Genomic DNA, 15,012 nt, shown 5'->3' with positions numbered 1-15,012 from the left:
CTCAGCCTTCCAAGTAGCTGGAACTACAGGCGCATGCTACCACACCCAGCTAATTTTTGATTTATTGTAGAGAGAGGTCTCGCCAACTTGCCCAGGCGGGTCTCGAACCCGCGGGCTCAGGCAATCCACTCAACTCAGTCTCCCAAGGCACAGGATTACAGGCTGAGCCACCAAGCCCGGCTTACCCCTATTTTAATTTTGCCGTAGAAGAAAGCCCACAGTGCTCAGCTATTTGCCGAAAAGAGATGACTTGACACCACCTGTGCCCACTCAGCAGTCGAGTTTCTGGGCTCGTGTTGCTATTTCCTCGCAGGAAGTTGGGATAGGGCAGGTTCCTTCTTGTAGGGTCTTGGAATCCCCCAGGCCAAGCAATGGAGCCTGACCACATCCAAGCTCAGAATAGGGAACAAGGCTCAGGGAAGGAACCGGCTTGCCCTGTCCAAGGCCTCTCAGCCAAGGCCTTACCTCCTCTGTGTTTGCAGTCTGCTCTGTTCTGGGTTTTGCATTTGACCTTGGCAAAGTTCTCTTGAAATTCCACCAAGCCTTGGCCAATCTAAGGGAAAAGGGATCTTGTCCTCACATAGGCCAAGGGAGAGGTCAAATGCAGTTGGAGGCCACCGTGGCGCCAGCGACCCAGGGAGCGGGGCAGACTGGAATTAAATGCTTAAACCTAGATGATAATCCAGGACAGCTGAAGGTCACCTCTTCCTTAGGAACACAACAAACAGCCTCACAGAGGCTTGTCCACCCGCTCCTGTCCAGCTTCGGGGCACTAGCTGTTGACCTGAATACCTGGGAGGAAAATGGGGAAAAGAGGAGGAAGGTGCAGAGCCAGCTCCGTAGGCCAATATGGAGCTGAGGGATCGCGGGCTCCGGATGCTCAGAGCCGCCCAGAACTGCAGGACCTCCCGGAACCTCCCCGACCGCCCCATCTTCCCAGAAGGAACTGAATGGGACCGCTGAGCGCAGCAGATCCACCAGGTGGCAGTGCTACCACTCCTCAGCCGGGACACAGTCTGTAACGCGCCAGCAGCCACCAGAGGGCCTCACAGGGAGGACCGGCTCCATCACTCTGCTGGTCACCTAGCAACTGTGACGCAATCGGTTCCCGTTACCCCCCTCATGTCTCCCAGGTTATTTCTGGCAAAACAGACTGTTGCACAAGGAGTGGCCTCAGGAATCCCAGAACAGCCTTTCTTAAGCCTGGAAAATCTAAAATGGTCCAGGGACCCTAGATCCAGCACCACCCTGGCGTCTAGGGGATTGGACTGCTGTCTCTGCTCCTGGGAATGCCAGGGATCACGAAAACAAGATAAACATTTCCCATTCCCCTCTGTAGCCCTACAACCATGCGCTCCGGTTTTCCCTAGCGGCTAAACTAGAGCAACCTCCCCCTTCCTAAGCAGGGCCTGGATAAATGGGCATGTGACCTTGAGCAGACCTTGAGTTCCCTGCTCCTCAGCTATACTTGAGGTGGGGGGTGAGAGGGTGATGATAAGGCCCAGCGCTGTCCTTCTGTGGTCCTGATTCTCTCTTTCTCCCAAGGCCTCTGTCCTTGACTAAAACCGCTCCCTGGTTTTGATGACCCTGAAAATAGAATTCTTCCAAGTGGATAAGTGTGACCTGAGAAACCAGAGATGGACCCAAGAAAGTGAGGCAGACACAAGACAAGGAGTGTGGTTATAATGAGCTCAAAGCCTGTGCTGATCTGGTCTGTGGAAGGTGAGACGAGGTCAACACCCCGGCGGAAGTCAGGGGGGCCGCTCTAGCCGTGGCATCAGGAGTGGTTCCAGGCACATCTCTGGGTCATGAGGAGCCCCCTGGCCCCGGGGCTGGGCTCTGCCTGGGGCCCAGGTGTCGATCTCTAAGGTGCTGGGGTCTCTGAGGGGCACCATCTGCAAGGATCACACGGGCATGTGCAGTTCATTGTACTCATCCCGGCCGTCCTCATCAAAGTTTGGCTCGGCGTCTTCCGAGTCCAGCTGCAGACGGGAGCAGAATGTTGGGAGAGGCAAGGGGAGTGGACTCGTCCCCTCCTAGTCCCCAACTCCTTCTCCAACAAGTAGTTCTCCCCGCTCCCAGACACTTCCTGGGCCTCACTGTCTGCAGGAACCATGACCCCAGGTTATAGAGTTTTCCTTGGCCAAAACCTTCAGGTCACCACCGCCCCCTGGACATTTGACACCTCCTAATAATAATATTAATAATGGCAAGCTGGGCATGGTGGCTCACACCTGTAATCTCATAATCTTGGAAGGCAGAGGCAGGAGGATCACTTGAGCCAAGGGTTTGAGACCAGCCTGGGCAACATAGTGAGACCACCATCACTATGAAAAATTAAAGGAGGATCAAGAAGGCTTGAGCCCAGGAGTTCAAGGCTGCAGTGAGCTATGATCATACCACTGCACTCCAGCCTGGGTGACTGAGTGAGACTCTGCCTCTAAAATAAAAATAACAACAGCTACCACACAGGAAGCTCTTTCCTAAGGCCACTTCTAGTTGCTGTGGCACCTTTGTATACCACATCTGAGCATGGATAAACAGCAAAGGATGTTTCTTCCTCTAGCTCATAAAAGCAAAGCTCAGGATGGGTGTCAGTGCCACCCGCCCCAACTTGTCCCCAGGCTGGGTGCTTCTGTCAGGCACGACTGACACAGCCATCTGCGGCAGTGTGCACTTGAGGAAGGGAGTGTGGTGTTCACTCACCCCAAGTCATTACCCTAAGGCCGGTGTCTGGGTCCATGCTGAAACTCCCTGACAGCCCCATAAGGTAGAATCTGGGGTTACCCCCATTGCACAGATGATAAAGAGACTTCAGAAGGTGAGAAAACTGGCCTAAGCTTTCACAACTAGCATGTGGCCCAGCAGAAACCAGACATGGTCCCAAGGCTGCCGTCCCCGGCCACCAGCCCTTACCGCCTGCAGCTCCCTGTCCTGGAAGAGCCGGGGCAGAAGGCAATGCCTCAGAGGCACTGTGAGCAGCAGCAGGAAGGGAAAGGCGAGCGAGGCTGCCGTGGACTTGACCACCCACAGCAGTGCGATGCAGCCCAGCTGGATGCAGGTGAACAGGTGCATCCGCCACGTCTTCACCTGTGGGAATGGCCAGCGGGCCTCACCACACGGCACACAGCCAGCTCCCACGTACACTTGTGGGAGCTCGGCTCCCCGGTCCCAACTCTTCCTTCCCATCCATCGCATCCATTGCTGGCCCGGGGACCCCTAGGGGTCCCTCCCCATCGCCCCATCTCCCTGCTTCCTGGCCCCACCTTGGTCACATAGGGCTGCTCAGGGTGGTGTTTTGCTGGCATGAGGATGAGCAACAGACGCTGAGACAGCTGGATACCAGACAGGGACGTGACCCCCATGTACAGGAAGATTCCAAAGAGCACGGCCAATGGGATCCGACGCAGCACAGCTCCCATGACGAGGGACAGGCCTGGAGGAGGTGACACAGGCCCACCTGACCCCTCGGAAGCCCCGTGAGGAAGGACAGGCTTGGAGGGGGTGACACAGGTCCCCCTGACCCCTCGGACAGTCCCGTGAGGAAGGACAGGCCCGGAGGGGGTGACACAGGCCCCCCCTCGACCCCTCGGACAGTCCCGTGAGGAAGGACAGGCCCGGAGGGGGTGACACAGGCCCACCTGGACAGTTCCTGTGGACAGCCCCATGAGGAGGAACAAGCCTGGTGGCAGAGACACGGACCCACTGGACCAATCAGCGTGGTCTCATCACCATGAACAAGAGCAAAGGGAGCAAGACAAAGCAGGAAGTGGCTCAGGGAGTCTCAGGAAGCAGGTCTGGGGCTCAGAGCAAAGGCCAGACACAACACACTGGGAGATTCAGAGGGGACCTGGCGAGACTGGGATAGGGAGAAGACTTCAGGCCCTGGGGTCCGAGAAGGCCGGTCTGTGGGTGGCGGCGGGCTCTCACCCACGAGGCTGGCGATGAGCACCCCGGTGACCCGCTGCTCCCGCACCTCCTGGATCTGGGGCTTCTCGCCGGGCGCGATGGCGGTACGCATTACTGTCAATGCGTTGACGTGGGTGACTGAGCGGACGGTGGCAGCCGTGAGCCAGGGCAACCCAAACAGCCCACAGAGCCCCCCCAGGGAGCCAATCAGAAGCAGGTCCAGGTGGAAGCCAGAGCCTTTGAGCAGCCTCCGCGCCTTCTGGCTGACGATGAGTCTGCAGGGAGAGGGCGGGGAGGGGGAGAGGAGTAGCTGGCCGGGGCAGGGGACAGATGGGCACGGGGACAGGACAGTGACGGAGGATGCACAGCCAACAGCTCTCCCCAAGACCCGTCAGTTTTCTCTTTCAAGTTCCCAAATTGCAGTTCTCACATTGAAGCAAATGTGAGCCAAATTCTTATACTGTGAACATTTAAAGCATCACAAAAGCCAGATGCCAGATCTCACCACACTATTGTGGCTTAACCAAAATTAGATACATGTGAGCATCCTTGGGTGAGAGCACATTCTGCCAGAGGGTTCTGATGACTGTCAAATGCCACCCTGCAAACGGTGGCAGCGACAGACACATGCCATGTCAAACCATCCCAGGGAAGCCATGCCCCTACTCCATACCCCTGCTCTGAGCTCCTCTCCACCTCCTCCTCACCCCTGCCAGCTCCCTTCCTCAAGGCTGCCACAAGCTCCCACCCACCTGGTACCCCCATACTGATAACCATGTCCCTGCCGTAACCCTGAAACCAAGCCAAGGAGCCGAGCAGCCTGGCCCCGTCCCTCCCACTCCCCCTCCTCCCCAGGCCCCTCACGCAGTAATCTGTGTCTCCATGAAGATGAGGATGAGGACCAGAAGGGCGGGGACAGCGGCTGCCACCATCATCCAGGGTGGGAAAGGACGGGCACTGCCCAGGGGTGGGATGAACCACGTACGCTTGTCGGGAGATGTCACCGAGAGCCCCGTGGGCACCGTCAGCTTCTGCGTGGCAGGACGGCAGAGAGGGTTCAGGGACACAGTCTTCCAGGCTGGGAAGCCCATGTAGTCGCTGCCCCCTCCCAGCTGTGTCCCCACTACCAGGACTTTGGGGAACTGGGGCATGAACAGCTTTGGGAGAAATCAGTTTTGCATTCTCCAAAAGTCACTGTTCCTCCAAGGGTCCAACAGAGGGCAGGAAAATGAGGCGCCTCCTCCTTGAGCCCAAGAGATATCAGGGACCTATTGTGGGATACCTGTCACTCTGTCCCCAGCCCCATCTACTTCTCCTGGATTCTTCACTCAGGATCACACTTGGCACAGACTCTCCGGGAAGCCCCCTCAGTTGGAAACCTCAGCCCCACTGCCCTGCGTGGCTCCTCCAAGGGGAGAGCTGGTTCCCGCCCTGATCTTGGCCCGGAGGCTGGAGGAGCATCGTGGCCCAGCTCTCACCTGTGTGTAGGTGTCTGTGATGGAGTAGTCAACCAGGACCATCACCAGGATGGAGATGGGAATGCCGAAATCCCCGATGATGCGGCGAGCCTTGAGAGGGGCCAGTCAGGGAGGAAGTAGGGGGAAGCGAGGTCAGCAAGCTGGCACGGGGCCCACCACCCCGACCCTTCCTGGGCCCAAGCTGGAGCCAGAGGTCCCCCATCTGCCTCTCTAAACTCCATGGTGACAGCCCAGCCTAGAAGGGCACCCTTGTCTTGATGAGACTTTTCTGAGGACGGAAGATTTCCTGGAAGGAGGCCTCCCATGAGGGCTGCCCAGACTTGGCTTTGGTCCATGGGTCGGCCAGGCAGAAGGGGTGCAGCCTCGCTTTGGAGCACAGACTGGAGGTGACAGCGGGGATGGGGGGGACCCATGGGGGCTCCACCCGGCAGCCACACACCTTGCCACCCAGGAAGCGGCTGTTCCTAAACTTGCGCAGGAAGAAGGCAATGAAGAAGGTCCCAAGCATAAGGATGAGGGACAACAGAGCTGTGTTGGGCTGGTTCCTTGGGCCAGGGGGCCCTTCGGTGGGGGGCAGGGCGCTCCCATTCATCTCTAGACCAGCCTCCACGGCCCTTTCCAGGGCCCCCTCAGGGGGATAGAATGGCAGCAGTGGGTGCTCTGTGAACACCTGTGTGTGGATAACAAGGACACCTGATCACTCACCTGGGCAGGTGGCCTGTTTCATCAGCATCAGAACACCTGTGAAGAAGAGGGTGGCCCCTCACAAATGAACAGACAACAGGAACACAGAAATCCAGGTGCACCACATACACACACACACGCACGCACACACACGCACGCACACACGCACACATTCTCTCTCTCCTCTACAAAAGGTGACCCAAGGACACCCAGCTCCTTGGTGCTGACAGCACCCCCACTTCCACCGTGCAGGTGAATCCTCATCCCCAAGCCTCCAGTCAGGTGCCAGAGCCTCAAGTTTGCACTCAGCCTCTGGGTCTGACTCCCATCCCTTCAGTTCAGACCTAGCTCAGGGTGTCCGAACCCTCCCCTCACCTAACAGAGCTCCCTCTTTGTCCCCCTCTGCCCCCAATGCTCCATGCCTCCCTCTCCCAGGTGCTCCTTCCCAGGACACTGCCCAGCCCCCATCTCCACCCACTCCCGAGACCTCTCTGGACCTTCACCTTGTAGAGCTTGTAGAATGTCTCATAGATGAAAATGAGCGAGATGAGGAAGGCAAAGATCTCCTGGGTGAACGGCGAGATATAGCGGACCAGGAAGCTGCCTTCAGCAGCCACCAGGGCAAGAACAAAGACCATCAGCCAGAGGCCAACCCACACCCGGCCGGTGAGATACTCCAGATCCTGGGCTCGGCAGAACTGGAGGCAGGAGAGGGAGGTCACCTGCGGGCCATCTGCCTTGGAGGTCAATGTCCCGTGGGAGGGGCAGTGGGTGAATGGGGAGGGAGAGGAGGGTAACTGCAGGGACCTATCCCCTGACTGAGGCAGAGCAAGGGGTAGGCAGGAGGAGCAGGGCGGTCTCTGAGGGGTGGGAGGGACAGGGCAGGTTTCCACCTTGAAGAAGGCTTCCTCAAAGACAAGCAGTGGCCCAGAGAAGCCCACCACAAGCAGTGGCTGGGCCCCCAGCAGGGAGAAGAGGACGCCAAGCACAGCTGTGGACACAATCAGCTCTGATACTCCCATCAGCCCCTCGGTCTTCTCTCCTGGGGTAGGCGAGGACAGCAGGATAGCCCCAGCCTGGTGCTCTCTACCTGCCCTCCTTCCTCGTCTAACTTGTCCTAAACTGGGGCCGCCAACAAGAACAGAGCAGCTTCCCCTCCACACCCCATCCCTCCCTGCCCCCTCACTATTCCCACAAAGAGTGATCTCTGGGATTCCCTGGCCCAGCAGTCCCTAAGGTGCTCACAAACCCTTGCTGGCCCATATAACCATTGGCCTCCTAAGGTGATCTCTGGGACATGCTAACTCAGAAACCCTGCAGCTGACCCTGGACCCACAAAGTAACCACAGGAGCCTCTCTACTCCCTAAGCCCTCGTCCCTCACCTAGCAGCCCCCCAAAGGTGATGGCAGGGCTGAGGGCTGCAAAGTAGATGAAGAGCACAGCTGCCACGCACTGGGAGTGCAGAGCGTCCCGCAGGTCACTAGGGTAGTGTGGGTACCGGCGCCTCACATCCCGCACGAGCCCCCCAAACACCAAGCCTGTCCGCAGCAGGGGGTCATCTTCAGGGGCCGCCTCGGAGCCCGCCAACTCCAAAGACAGCTCTGAGGGAACAAGGTGCTGCTGAAACACACATCACTCCCTCCTGCTTGGAGGCCCCGGGCTTTTCAGGTCTGGGATGCGAAGTCAAGTGATGAAGGACCCAGGGAGTCAGGAGGTCTTAGGGCCCTGGACGAGGGAATGTGTGCTGGCAGAACTCCTTGGCCCCAAAGAGTCTGACCTTTCCCAGGAGCCGTGTAGCCACCCTGCGTGGTCATCTCGACTTTGGTCTGCTCGCGCTCCCGCCGCTTCCTCAGCAGCTCGCGCTGGAAGGCAGCCACAGAGCGCAGCAGGTCACGGCCCTCCACTTCCGACGGCGGGATCACGATGCTGCCATCCAGGAACTCACTGATGGCGCTCAGGAGGTCCTGCCGGTCATCCGCCTGGTAGGCAGCCTCGTGAAATAGCTGGGGGTGACGAGAGGGCCATAACTCTCAGGGATGGGCCCAGGGAGCCTCCATGAGGACTTCACGGAGGAGGTGCTAGGTCCCAGAGATAGAGGCAGGTGGACTCTCAGCCAAATACACCCATCCAGTCCAGTGGTATCGGTTGTCAAAATATTGACACACATCCCTGCAGGCCAGCAAGAAGCCATTGCCCAGAATGCCTGGGGTGCCCTCTACTCCCTGAGGAGACTCCACACCTTTCTAGATGCAGCAACTAAAGAAATAACATTGGCTGGGTTCAGTGGCTCAGCCTGTAATCCCGGCACTTTGGGAAGCCGAGACACGTGGATTGCCTGAGCTCACACGTTTGAGACCAGCCCGGGCAACTTGGCGAGACCTCATCTCTACAATAAATCAAAAATTAGTCAGGCACGGTAGCACGAGCCTGTAGTTTCATCTACTTGGAAGGCAGAGATGGAAGGAACACCAGAGTCCAGCAGGTTGACACTGGGATGGCTGTGAACATGCCACTGCACTCCCCCCTGGGCAACAAAGTGAGACTCCAACTCAAAAAAAAAAAAAAAAGAAGTAATGTCTGACGTAGTAGGGGCCTCCAGAACTATTCTGATTGGACAGTGCCCACCCTTATAGGTTGATAATTATTGTGAAGGACCTTGACGAGAGGACCCTCTTCCTTCTTGCCAATCCCAGAAGCCACAGCAAAACCCAGCCCTCTGGGTCAGGTGTGGTGGCTCACATGCATAATACCAACACTTTGGAAGGTCAAGATAAGAGAACTGCCCGAGGCCATGGGTTCGAGACCAGCCTGTGCAACTTGGCGAGACCTCATCTCTACATTAAATCAAAAAATTAGTTAGGCATGGTGGTGCATGCCTGTAGTTCCAGCTACTTGGAAGGCTGAGGTGGAAAGATCACCTGAGCCCAGCAGGTTGAGGCTGTAGTGGCCATGCCACTGTACTCCAGCCTGGGTGACAGAGTGAGACTCCAATTCAAAAAAAAACAAAAACAAAAACAAAAAACCAGTCTTCTGGTTCAAGTCTCAGGGCACATCCAAAGTTTTGGGGTCTGGGCTTCTCCCCCTACTTCCCCACTCCCTCCCACACAGCTCCAACCCAGGGCCCCCCTTCTCCCCTGGGCCAACGGCTTCCCCTCCTTCCCTCTAGAGCATGGCCTCCACCCAGGGGAGCCTCTAGTACCCTTGCCTCCATGAGCACCACTGAGGGCAATAGAGGGACAGAGAGGCAACAAGCAGGACCCAGAGGAATCAGCCAAGAGAGCCTGGCCTGAGACCAACCTTGTCAGACATGAGGGTGGCAATGGAGCGCCCAAGCTCATGATAGTCAGTGCTGGTGTGGCTGGGCCCCAGCATCACGAAGAGGAAGCGAACCGGCACAGGGACCTCAAGCACAGACTCCAACAGTACAGCCTCATTCAGCCGCACAAAGGCTGCTGCTGGCTGCTCCAAGAAAGGCACACAGCCTGGGGGAAGAGTAAGGCACAGGGCACTGGGCAAAGGTAGCAATCAAAGCAGGCCCTGGAGGGGATAGCTGGGGTTATCATATACAGTTGAGCAGGTTATGCACTGTACAAAGAAATCCCAATCTGAAGGGACCCTATTCATTTATGGGTTTATATATTTATTACAATTTACCAACAGATGGAAACTAAGGGTACTAAAGAAGGGTTGCATTTTTTCTAATCCTCACAGTGGGGCATCAGTCCAAGATAGCAGAAAACTAGACAGGAAGCAGGCAGGGGCCTAGGAAAGAAAGGGCCAGGAATAAGACAGGCTGTGAGGAGAAGCAGGGGCAAGGTGGGGGCCTGGCTAGAGACGGAAGAGGTAGCCTCCAGGTCAGAGCCCCAACAAGCAGGCCACCGGCAGAGGCACGCACGCTCTGGAGACCTTGCCCCGGCGCCCGGCCCTCCTCACCCACAAGCACAACGGTGGCCTCAGCATCTTCGGGGATCTTCTCCAGTAGCTTCAAGCTTTTCCCCCGGTGACCGTCTCCCCCAGGCAGGTGGAGGGGCTTCTGAGGACGCAGAACTGGAATAGGGCTGGGACCCAGACCGGAGGCCGTGGCAGACCCTCCCACCCCTTGTGCCTGCCCCGGATCTGGGTGGGCCCTGCTCTCTCCCTCCCTAGCCTGGTTAGGCACTGCCAGTACTGTGGTTCCATTCTGGGCAGGGAAGAGACAACCCAGGGTCTGGACCCATACTCTATGCCCGCCCCCGCGACCACCTCAGCCCTATGCTGTTGTTTAAATGGCTCCCAGAGGTCCGTCGCACCTCTGCACTTAAACTTCCTCGTCTCAGGGCAGGGCCCCCAAGCATGTCTCCTATGGGTCCCCTGTATGCCCTGCTCAATGAAGTCATCGACAACCTCAACTGAAACTGGACATCCCCTCAGTTCACTGGCCCAGGTCAGAGGAAGGCCACTGACCTCCTTGGCATCAGGGTCGTGCGGCCAGAGTGGAGCTGGCTCCCCCAGATCATCGGCCATGGTAGGCACCGCACCGTCAGGGCCATGGCTGGGGGTTGGGTGATGATTCCCCAGAACTGAGTTCACACTGGAGCTCGATGGGTTTCGGGGAAAAAAGCTGCTGTCCTTGTCATCATTGGGATGGCTGGAGAGAGGTGAGAGGAGGGACGAGGCAGGTTAGGAGAGGCTCTCGGCAGACTGAGGTCATGTGGTGAGAAATAGAGGGTCGGGGTCTCCATTCCTTCTGCCTCAGTGTCAGAAGGAATTTTCTAATGATTGGAGTTTTCAAACGATAGAAGTGAGCTCCCATCACTTGTGATATCCAAGCAGAAGCTAGGAGCCACTTGGAAAAGGCTGTGCTCCTGGAAAGGTGGCTGAACAGGATATAGGCCCCTTCCAGGTACCAACCCGGTACCTGTGTTTCAGCAGCAGTGTGCGTAGGACACTGGCCCTGTCCTCTGGCCGGATCTGGTCCGACACAATCATGGTCTCCACCACCAGGTGTGCGATACCTGGCAGAGTGGTTTGCTCCAGGTCCAAGAGGGCAGCTCCTAGGGGCACAGCCGGGAGAGGGGACATAGGGGAGAGGGCACAGTTAGGGGAGGGGGCACAGTTAGAGGAGAGGGCACAGCCGGGGGAAGGGGCACAACTGGGGGAGGGGGCACGGTCTGAGGAGGAGACACAGCTGGGGAGGGGACGCAGTCAGAGAAGGGGGCGCAGTCGGGGGAAGGGGTGCAGTTGGGGGAGGGGGGACAGTCGGGGGAAGAGATGCAGTCAGGGGAGGGGACACAGTTAGGGGAGGGGACACAGTCGGGGGAGGAGGTGCAGTCAGAAGAGGAGATGCAGCCAAGGGAGAGGGCACGCAGCCAAGGGAGAGGGCACAGTCGGGGAGGGCACAGTCCGGGGATGGGGCACAGCCAGGTGAGAGGACACAGTCTGGGGAAGGGACACAGTCAGGGGAGGGGCGTGGCCCAGGGAGGGGGCGCCGTCAGGGGAGGGGCACAGTCCGGTCAGCCAGGAAACACCAGCCCCCACGCTGCCCTGCCCCCCAAGGACAGGCTAACGTGCCAAGCCAGTAAAGGGCCCAATATGTCCAGACAGATACACAATCCCACGTCGCCACAGGCCAGCCAGGGAGAGGGGTGTGAAACGGAGCACGAGCGTGAGGGCACACCCCCTCCTCACCAAGGAAAGGGAAGCCATTTGTTAATGGACTGCATGTGGCTGAATGGCCACACACACCAGAGACAACACTAGGCACCTGCACGCTGCCCAGCCCCTCAGAGCTCATGGGCGGCTCAGGAAAGTGGACTCCCCAGTCCCAGGGAGCGGCGGGATCTCGCCCGGGCCCTGGGGCCACGAAGAAGGCCTGCAGCCCCAGGCCTGGCCAAGGGGCCCTACCATGGGCGATGGTCCTCCTGAGCTCCAGGAGGCTGCGGAAGGAGAGCGAGGCCACGTGGGGCTTGCCCCAGCGCTCCGTCTCCTCCTCCACGTCCTCCTCAAACTTGATCCAGCGGGCAGTCTCCCGCCAGTGGGGCTCCTGGCTGCGGTCCAGCATCAGCTCGTTCAGCTCCACGAACACCTGGGGCAGGTGCCAAGGGTGAGGGCCAGGGGGCCTCCAGGTGGGGTGGGGGAAGGGGGAATATGGCAGGGAGGAAGGGGCATGAGGAAGCCACAGGCCCACCCCTCAGCATCCTGGACCTCGTGAGGCCTCCGATCTAGCTTCTTCTTCTTCTTCTTCCTGCGCAGGATAGGGGCCAGGCCACTGGGGCTGCTCCTCCCGCCCTGCGTCCGGGACGGCTTCTTCACCAAGTGCCGCCGCACACCAGGGTTGTCCTCTAGCCGGTGACCTGCGGAGAAGGTGGGCTTGGTGGTCCCAGGGATCTGGCTCAGGGACTCAGGGTCATGGCCCAGCTACTCAAGCCCCCTGCTTTGCCCAACTTATCTATGTGGTGAGTGCTATAGTCACCAAGGGGCGATGCTGGCAGGACCACATAATCCAACATAGCCATTTCACTAATAAGCAGACTGAAGCTCATATAAGGGGAAGGACCAGCTGGGTGTAGTGGCTCAGCCTGTAATCCCAGCACTTTGGGAGGTCGAGGCAAGAGGATTGCCTGAGCCCAGAGGTTCGAGACCAGCCTGGGCAACTTGGTGAGACCTCATCTCTACAGTAAATCGCAAAAGCTAGCCAGGCATGGTGGCGTGCTTCTGTAGTTCCAGCTCCTTGGAAGGTTCAGGCAGAAGGATAGCCTAAACCCAGCAGGTTGAGGCTGCAGTAGCCATGAGAGTGCCACTGCACTCCAGCCTGGGCAACAAGAATGAGACTTCAACTCAAAAAAAGGAAGGACAGCCCAAAGTCACACAGGGGACTCCTGGCCAAGCTACAATAAAAAGGCAGACCCCAACTCAGCCTAGAGCCCCAGATGGACCCTTTGGGCCCCATGACAGCACCAAGCTCCCAACACTTTCCCCGTGCCCTCTCTTAGCACCCATGTCCCCAGACCAGCAGACTCAGGCAGGGCTCCACTCCTTCCTCCCGCCTGCCCCTTCCCAGGCCCGCAGCTGCAGATAGGCTGGCAGCCCCCTTACTCACAAGCTGGCGGCCCTGCCATGAGGCTCAGCTGGTCCCTGATGGACTCCCACAGGCCACAGTCCTCAAAGTCCAGCACAAACATCTCTAAGTCCTCTGAGGCCAGCGAGTCCCGAGGGCTGAAAGCTGGATCCCTCCCAGGACCCTGGCCTCCTGGGTCCCTGGGCCCAGGGCTCAGTGCTCCATTGGGCTCTGGGATGTCCTCTGGCAGGCTGGTCATTCCCTCAACGGCCAAGGCCTCAGCCTCTGTCCCCTCCCAGACCCTCGGCTCTCCTACGAGGTGGAAGCCTAGACAAGAGTGGCCTCTGTCCAGCCAGAGCTGCAGGTGGCAAAGCCTCCCGACCCCGACTCCCCACGTCCCCAAGCCTGCTCCCTGCTGCTTCCAGCCCCCATCCTGGGTCTGTAAACACACCCTCCCCCTAACCCCCCCATCCTGCTGCTGCTACTGCTGCCATCGGATTGTTCCTGTCCCTGTCCTCAGGCCCTGGCAACTTTCCATGACGTATTGAGCTCAAAGCCCTACCCTTCCCCCCCACCCCGCCCACACACTGTGGCTCCAAGGAGGAGGGCGGGATCAGTGATGCCCCCAGCCTGGGCACAGAGCCCTGTGGGTGATGACAGGTGGCACAGAAACCAGGGCACTGATAAGATGGAAGGAATGTGCCGCCATCACAGCCAGGCCCAGCCAAGGGTGGGGGGAGTGAAGAGGGGCCCTCCCACAGGAGAAGCAGGGCCCTGGGGGGAGGCCCCCACTCAGGGGCTGGTTTGGGGGATTCAAGAGTTAGGAGATGAAAAGAGCTTGCCCTGAGAAGAGGGGCCTTGGGGAGGAGGGATAGAATGATGTGGAAAAGAAGGCTGCCTCAGTCCAGAGGTGACTCAGAGGAGAGAATCAGGACAGAGGGTTGAGGTGGCAGAAAGGGAAATCTCAGCTCTGGCAACCAGAGAGGTGGCTTGGTGAAGTAGTGAGCTCCCCGTCACTGGCCGCATGACAGCAGACAGGGATACTGCAGAGGGGACTCACAGGGGAGAGCTCCGGGCCTCTCCAGGGTCTCTTGCAGGCCAGGAGCCTATCAGAGTGGGCCATGGGGGTTGCACCGAGTCTCACTCACTCTTCATGTCATCCAGGTCCGCAGACCCCAGCATCTGGGCTTCTGCCTCATCTGTGGGCACATGCTGCTCCAGACCTCCCGGGTTGCCCAGGGCGCTGCCTGGGCACAGTCGCTCTCGCAGGTCATAACTGGCCGACGGGCTCCAGGGCCGGCTCTTCTCCCCAGCAATTCGGGAGGCCCGGGCCCGTGGGCTGGGAGAGCTGAGGGGGTAACACGGCGGCCTTGGAGTGGATGGGGCCAGGTGAGTGGGTTCCCCAGCTCCCCCAGCTTGGGGTGGGGCCTGCTGCTGACCCTCAGACACTAGACACAGGTACAGAAAAGGAAGCTCACCAGGCCCCATCACCCGTCCCACGGCCCCTCCTTCCTCCACCTTTCTCCCATCCTCCTCTTCACTCCACACGCCCTCCCGAGAAGGCTTCACCTCTTGGTCTGCTCTTTTCCTCTTTCCTCTTGTTCTCTCCTCCCTGTACATTCTAGATGGCTCTCCCCCAACCCCGCTTCTCCTCTGAATCCTGGCTGGGGACACTCCTCAGGGTCAGGAAGGAGGCAACCACTAGGAGCCTTGGACCCTATGGCTCCAAGCTGGGCCCTGCTCGGAGGGGGGCTGGGCCAGTACCTGACCAGGTGCTGGGGGCTCCTGTCAACGCTTGGACACACTGACGGCAGGGGCTTGGTGACAGCAGCCCTCCCCGAGAGGCCCGGACTGTCATCCTCATCGCTCCCAATGGAGAACTGCAGACCAACAGCACGTGCCGT

General features: G+C 58.8%; 1 protein-coding gene across 1 annotated transcript in view; it reads right to left on the bottom strand.

Annotated features, from left to right (window-relative positions):
• Positions 1-1,661: 1,661 nt before the first annotated feature.
• SLC4A3 (solute carrier family 4 member 3) overlaps positions 1,662-15,012 on the bottom strand; it is a 15,539-nt gene continuing 2,188 nt past the window's right edge. The window contains exons 5-23 of the mRNA XM_008058897.2: positions 14,873-14,988; positions 14,257-14,456; positions 12,256-12,404; positions 11,956-12,136; positions 10,970-11,105; positions 10,516-10,699; positions 10,006-10,105; positions 9,370-9,554; positions 7,850-8,075; positions 7,455-7,673; positions 6,965-7,113; positions 6,575-6,769; positions 5,827-6,057; positions 5,388-5,477; positions 4,774-4,940; positions 3,931-4,184; positions 3,267-3,436; positions 2,917-3,090; positions 1,662-1,982 (exon numbers count right to left, since the gene is read on the bottom strand). Coding sequence (XP_008057088.1) covers positions 1,905-1,982; positions 2,917-3,090; positions 3,267-3,436; positions 3,931-4,184; positions 4,774-4,940; positions 5,388-5,477; positions 5,827-6,057; positions 6,575-6,769; positions 6,965-7,113; positions 7,455-7,673; positions 7,850-8,075; positions 9,370-9,554; positions 10,006-10,105; positions 10,516-10,699; positions 10,970-11,105; positions 11,956-12,136; positions 12,256-12,404; positions 14,257-14,456; positions 14,873-14,988 — 3,204 coding nt within the window. The 3' untranslated portion in view covers positions 1,662-1,904. The remainder of the gene's footprint in view (positions 1,983-2,916; positions 3,091-3,266; positions 3,437-3,930; positions 4,185-4,773; positions 4,941-5,387; positions 5,478-5,826; positions 6,058-6,574; positions 6,770-6,964; positions 7,114-7,454; positions 7,674-7,849; positions 8,076-9,369; positions 9,555-10,005; positions 10,106-10,515; positions 10,700-10,969; positions 11,106-11,955; positions 12,137-12,255; positions 12,405-14,256; positions 14,457-14,872; positions 14,989-15,012) is intronic.

The sequence above is a fragment of the Carlito syrichta genome, unplaced genomic scaffold (assembly GCF_000164805.1).
Source record: "Carlito syrichta isolate Samal-C Ts95f unplaced genomic scaffold, Tarsius_syrichta-2.0.1 Scaffold303646, whole genome shotgun sequence".
Lineage (NCBI taxonomy): Eukaryota > Metazoa > Chordata > Mammalia > Primates > Tarsiidae > Carlito > Carlito syrichta.
The sequence above is the reverse complement of the archived record's forward strand: the minus strand, read 5'-3'. Positions and strand labels throughout refer to the sequence as shown.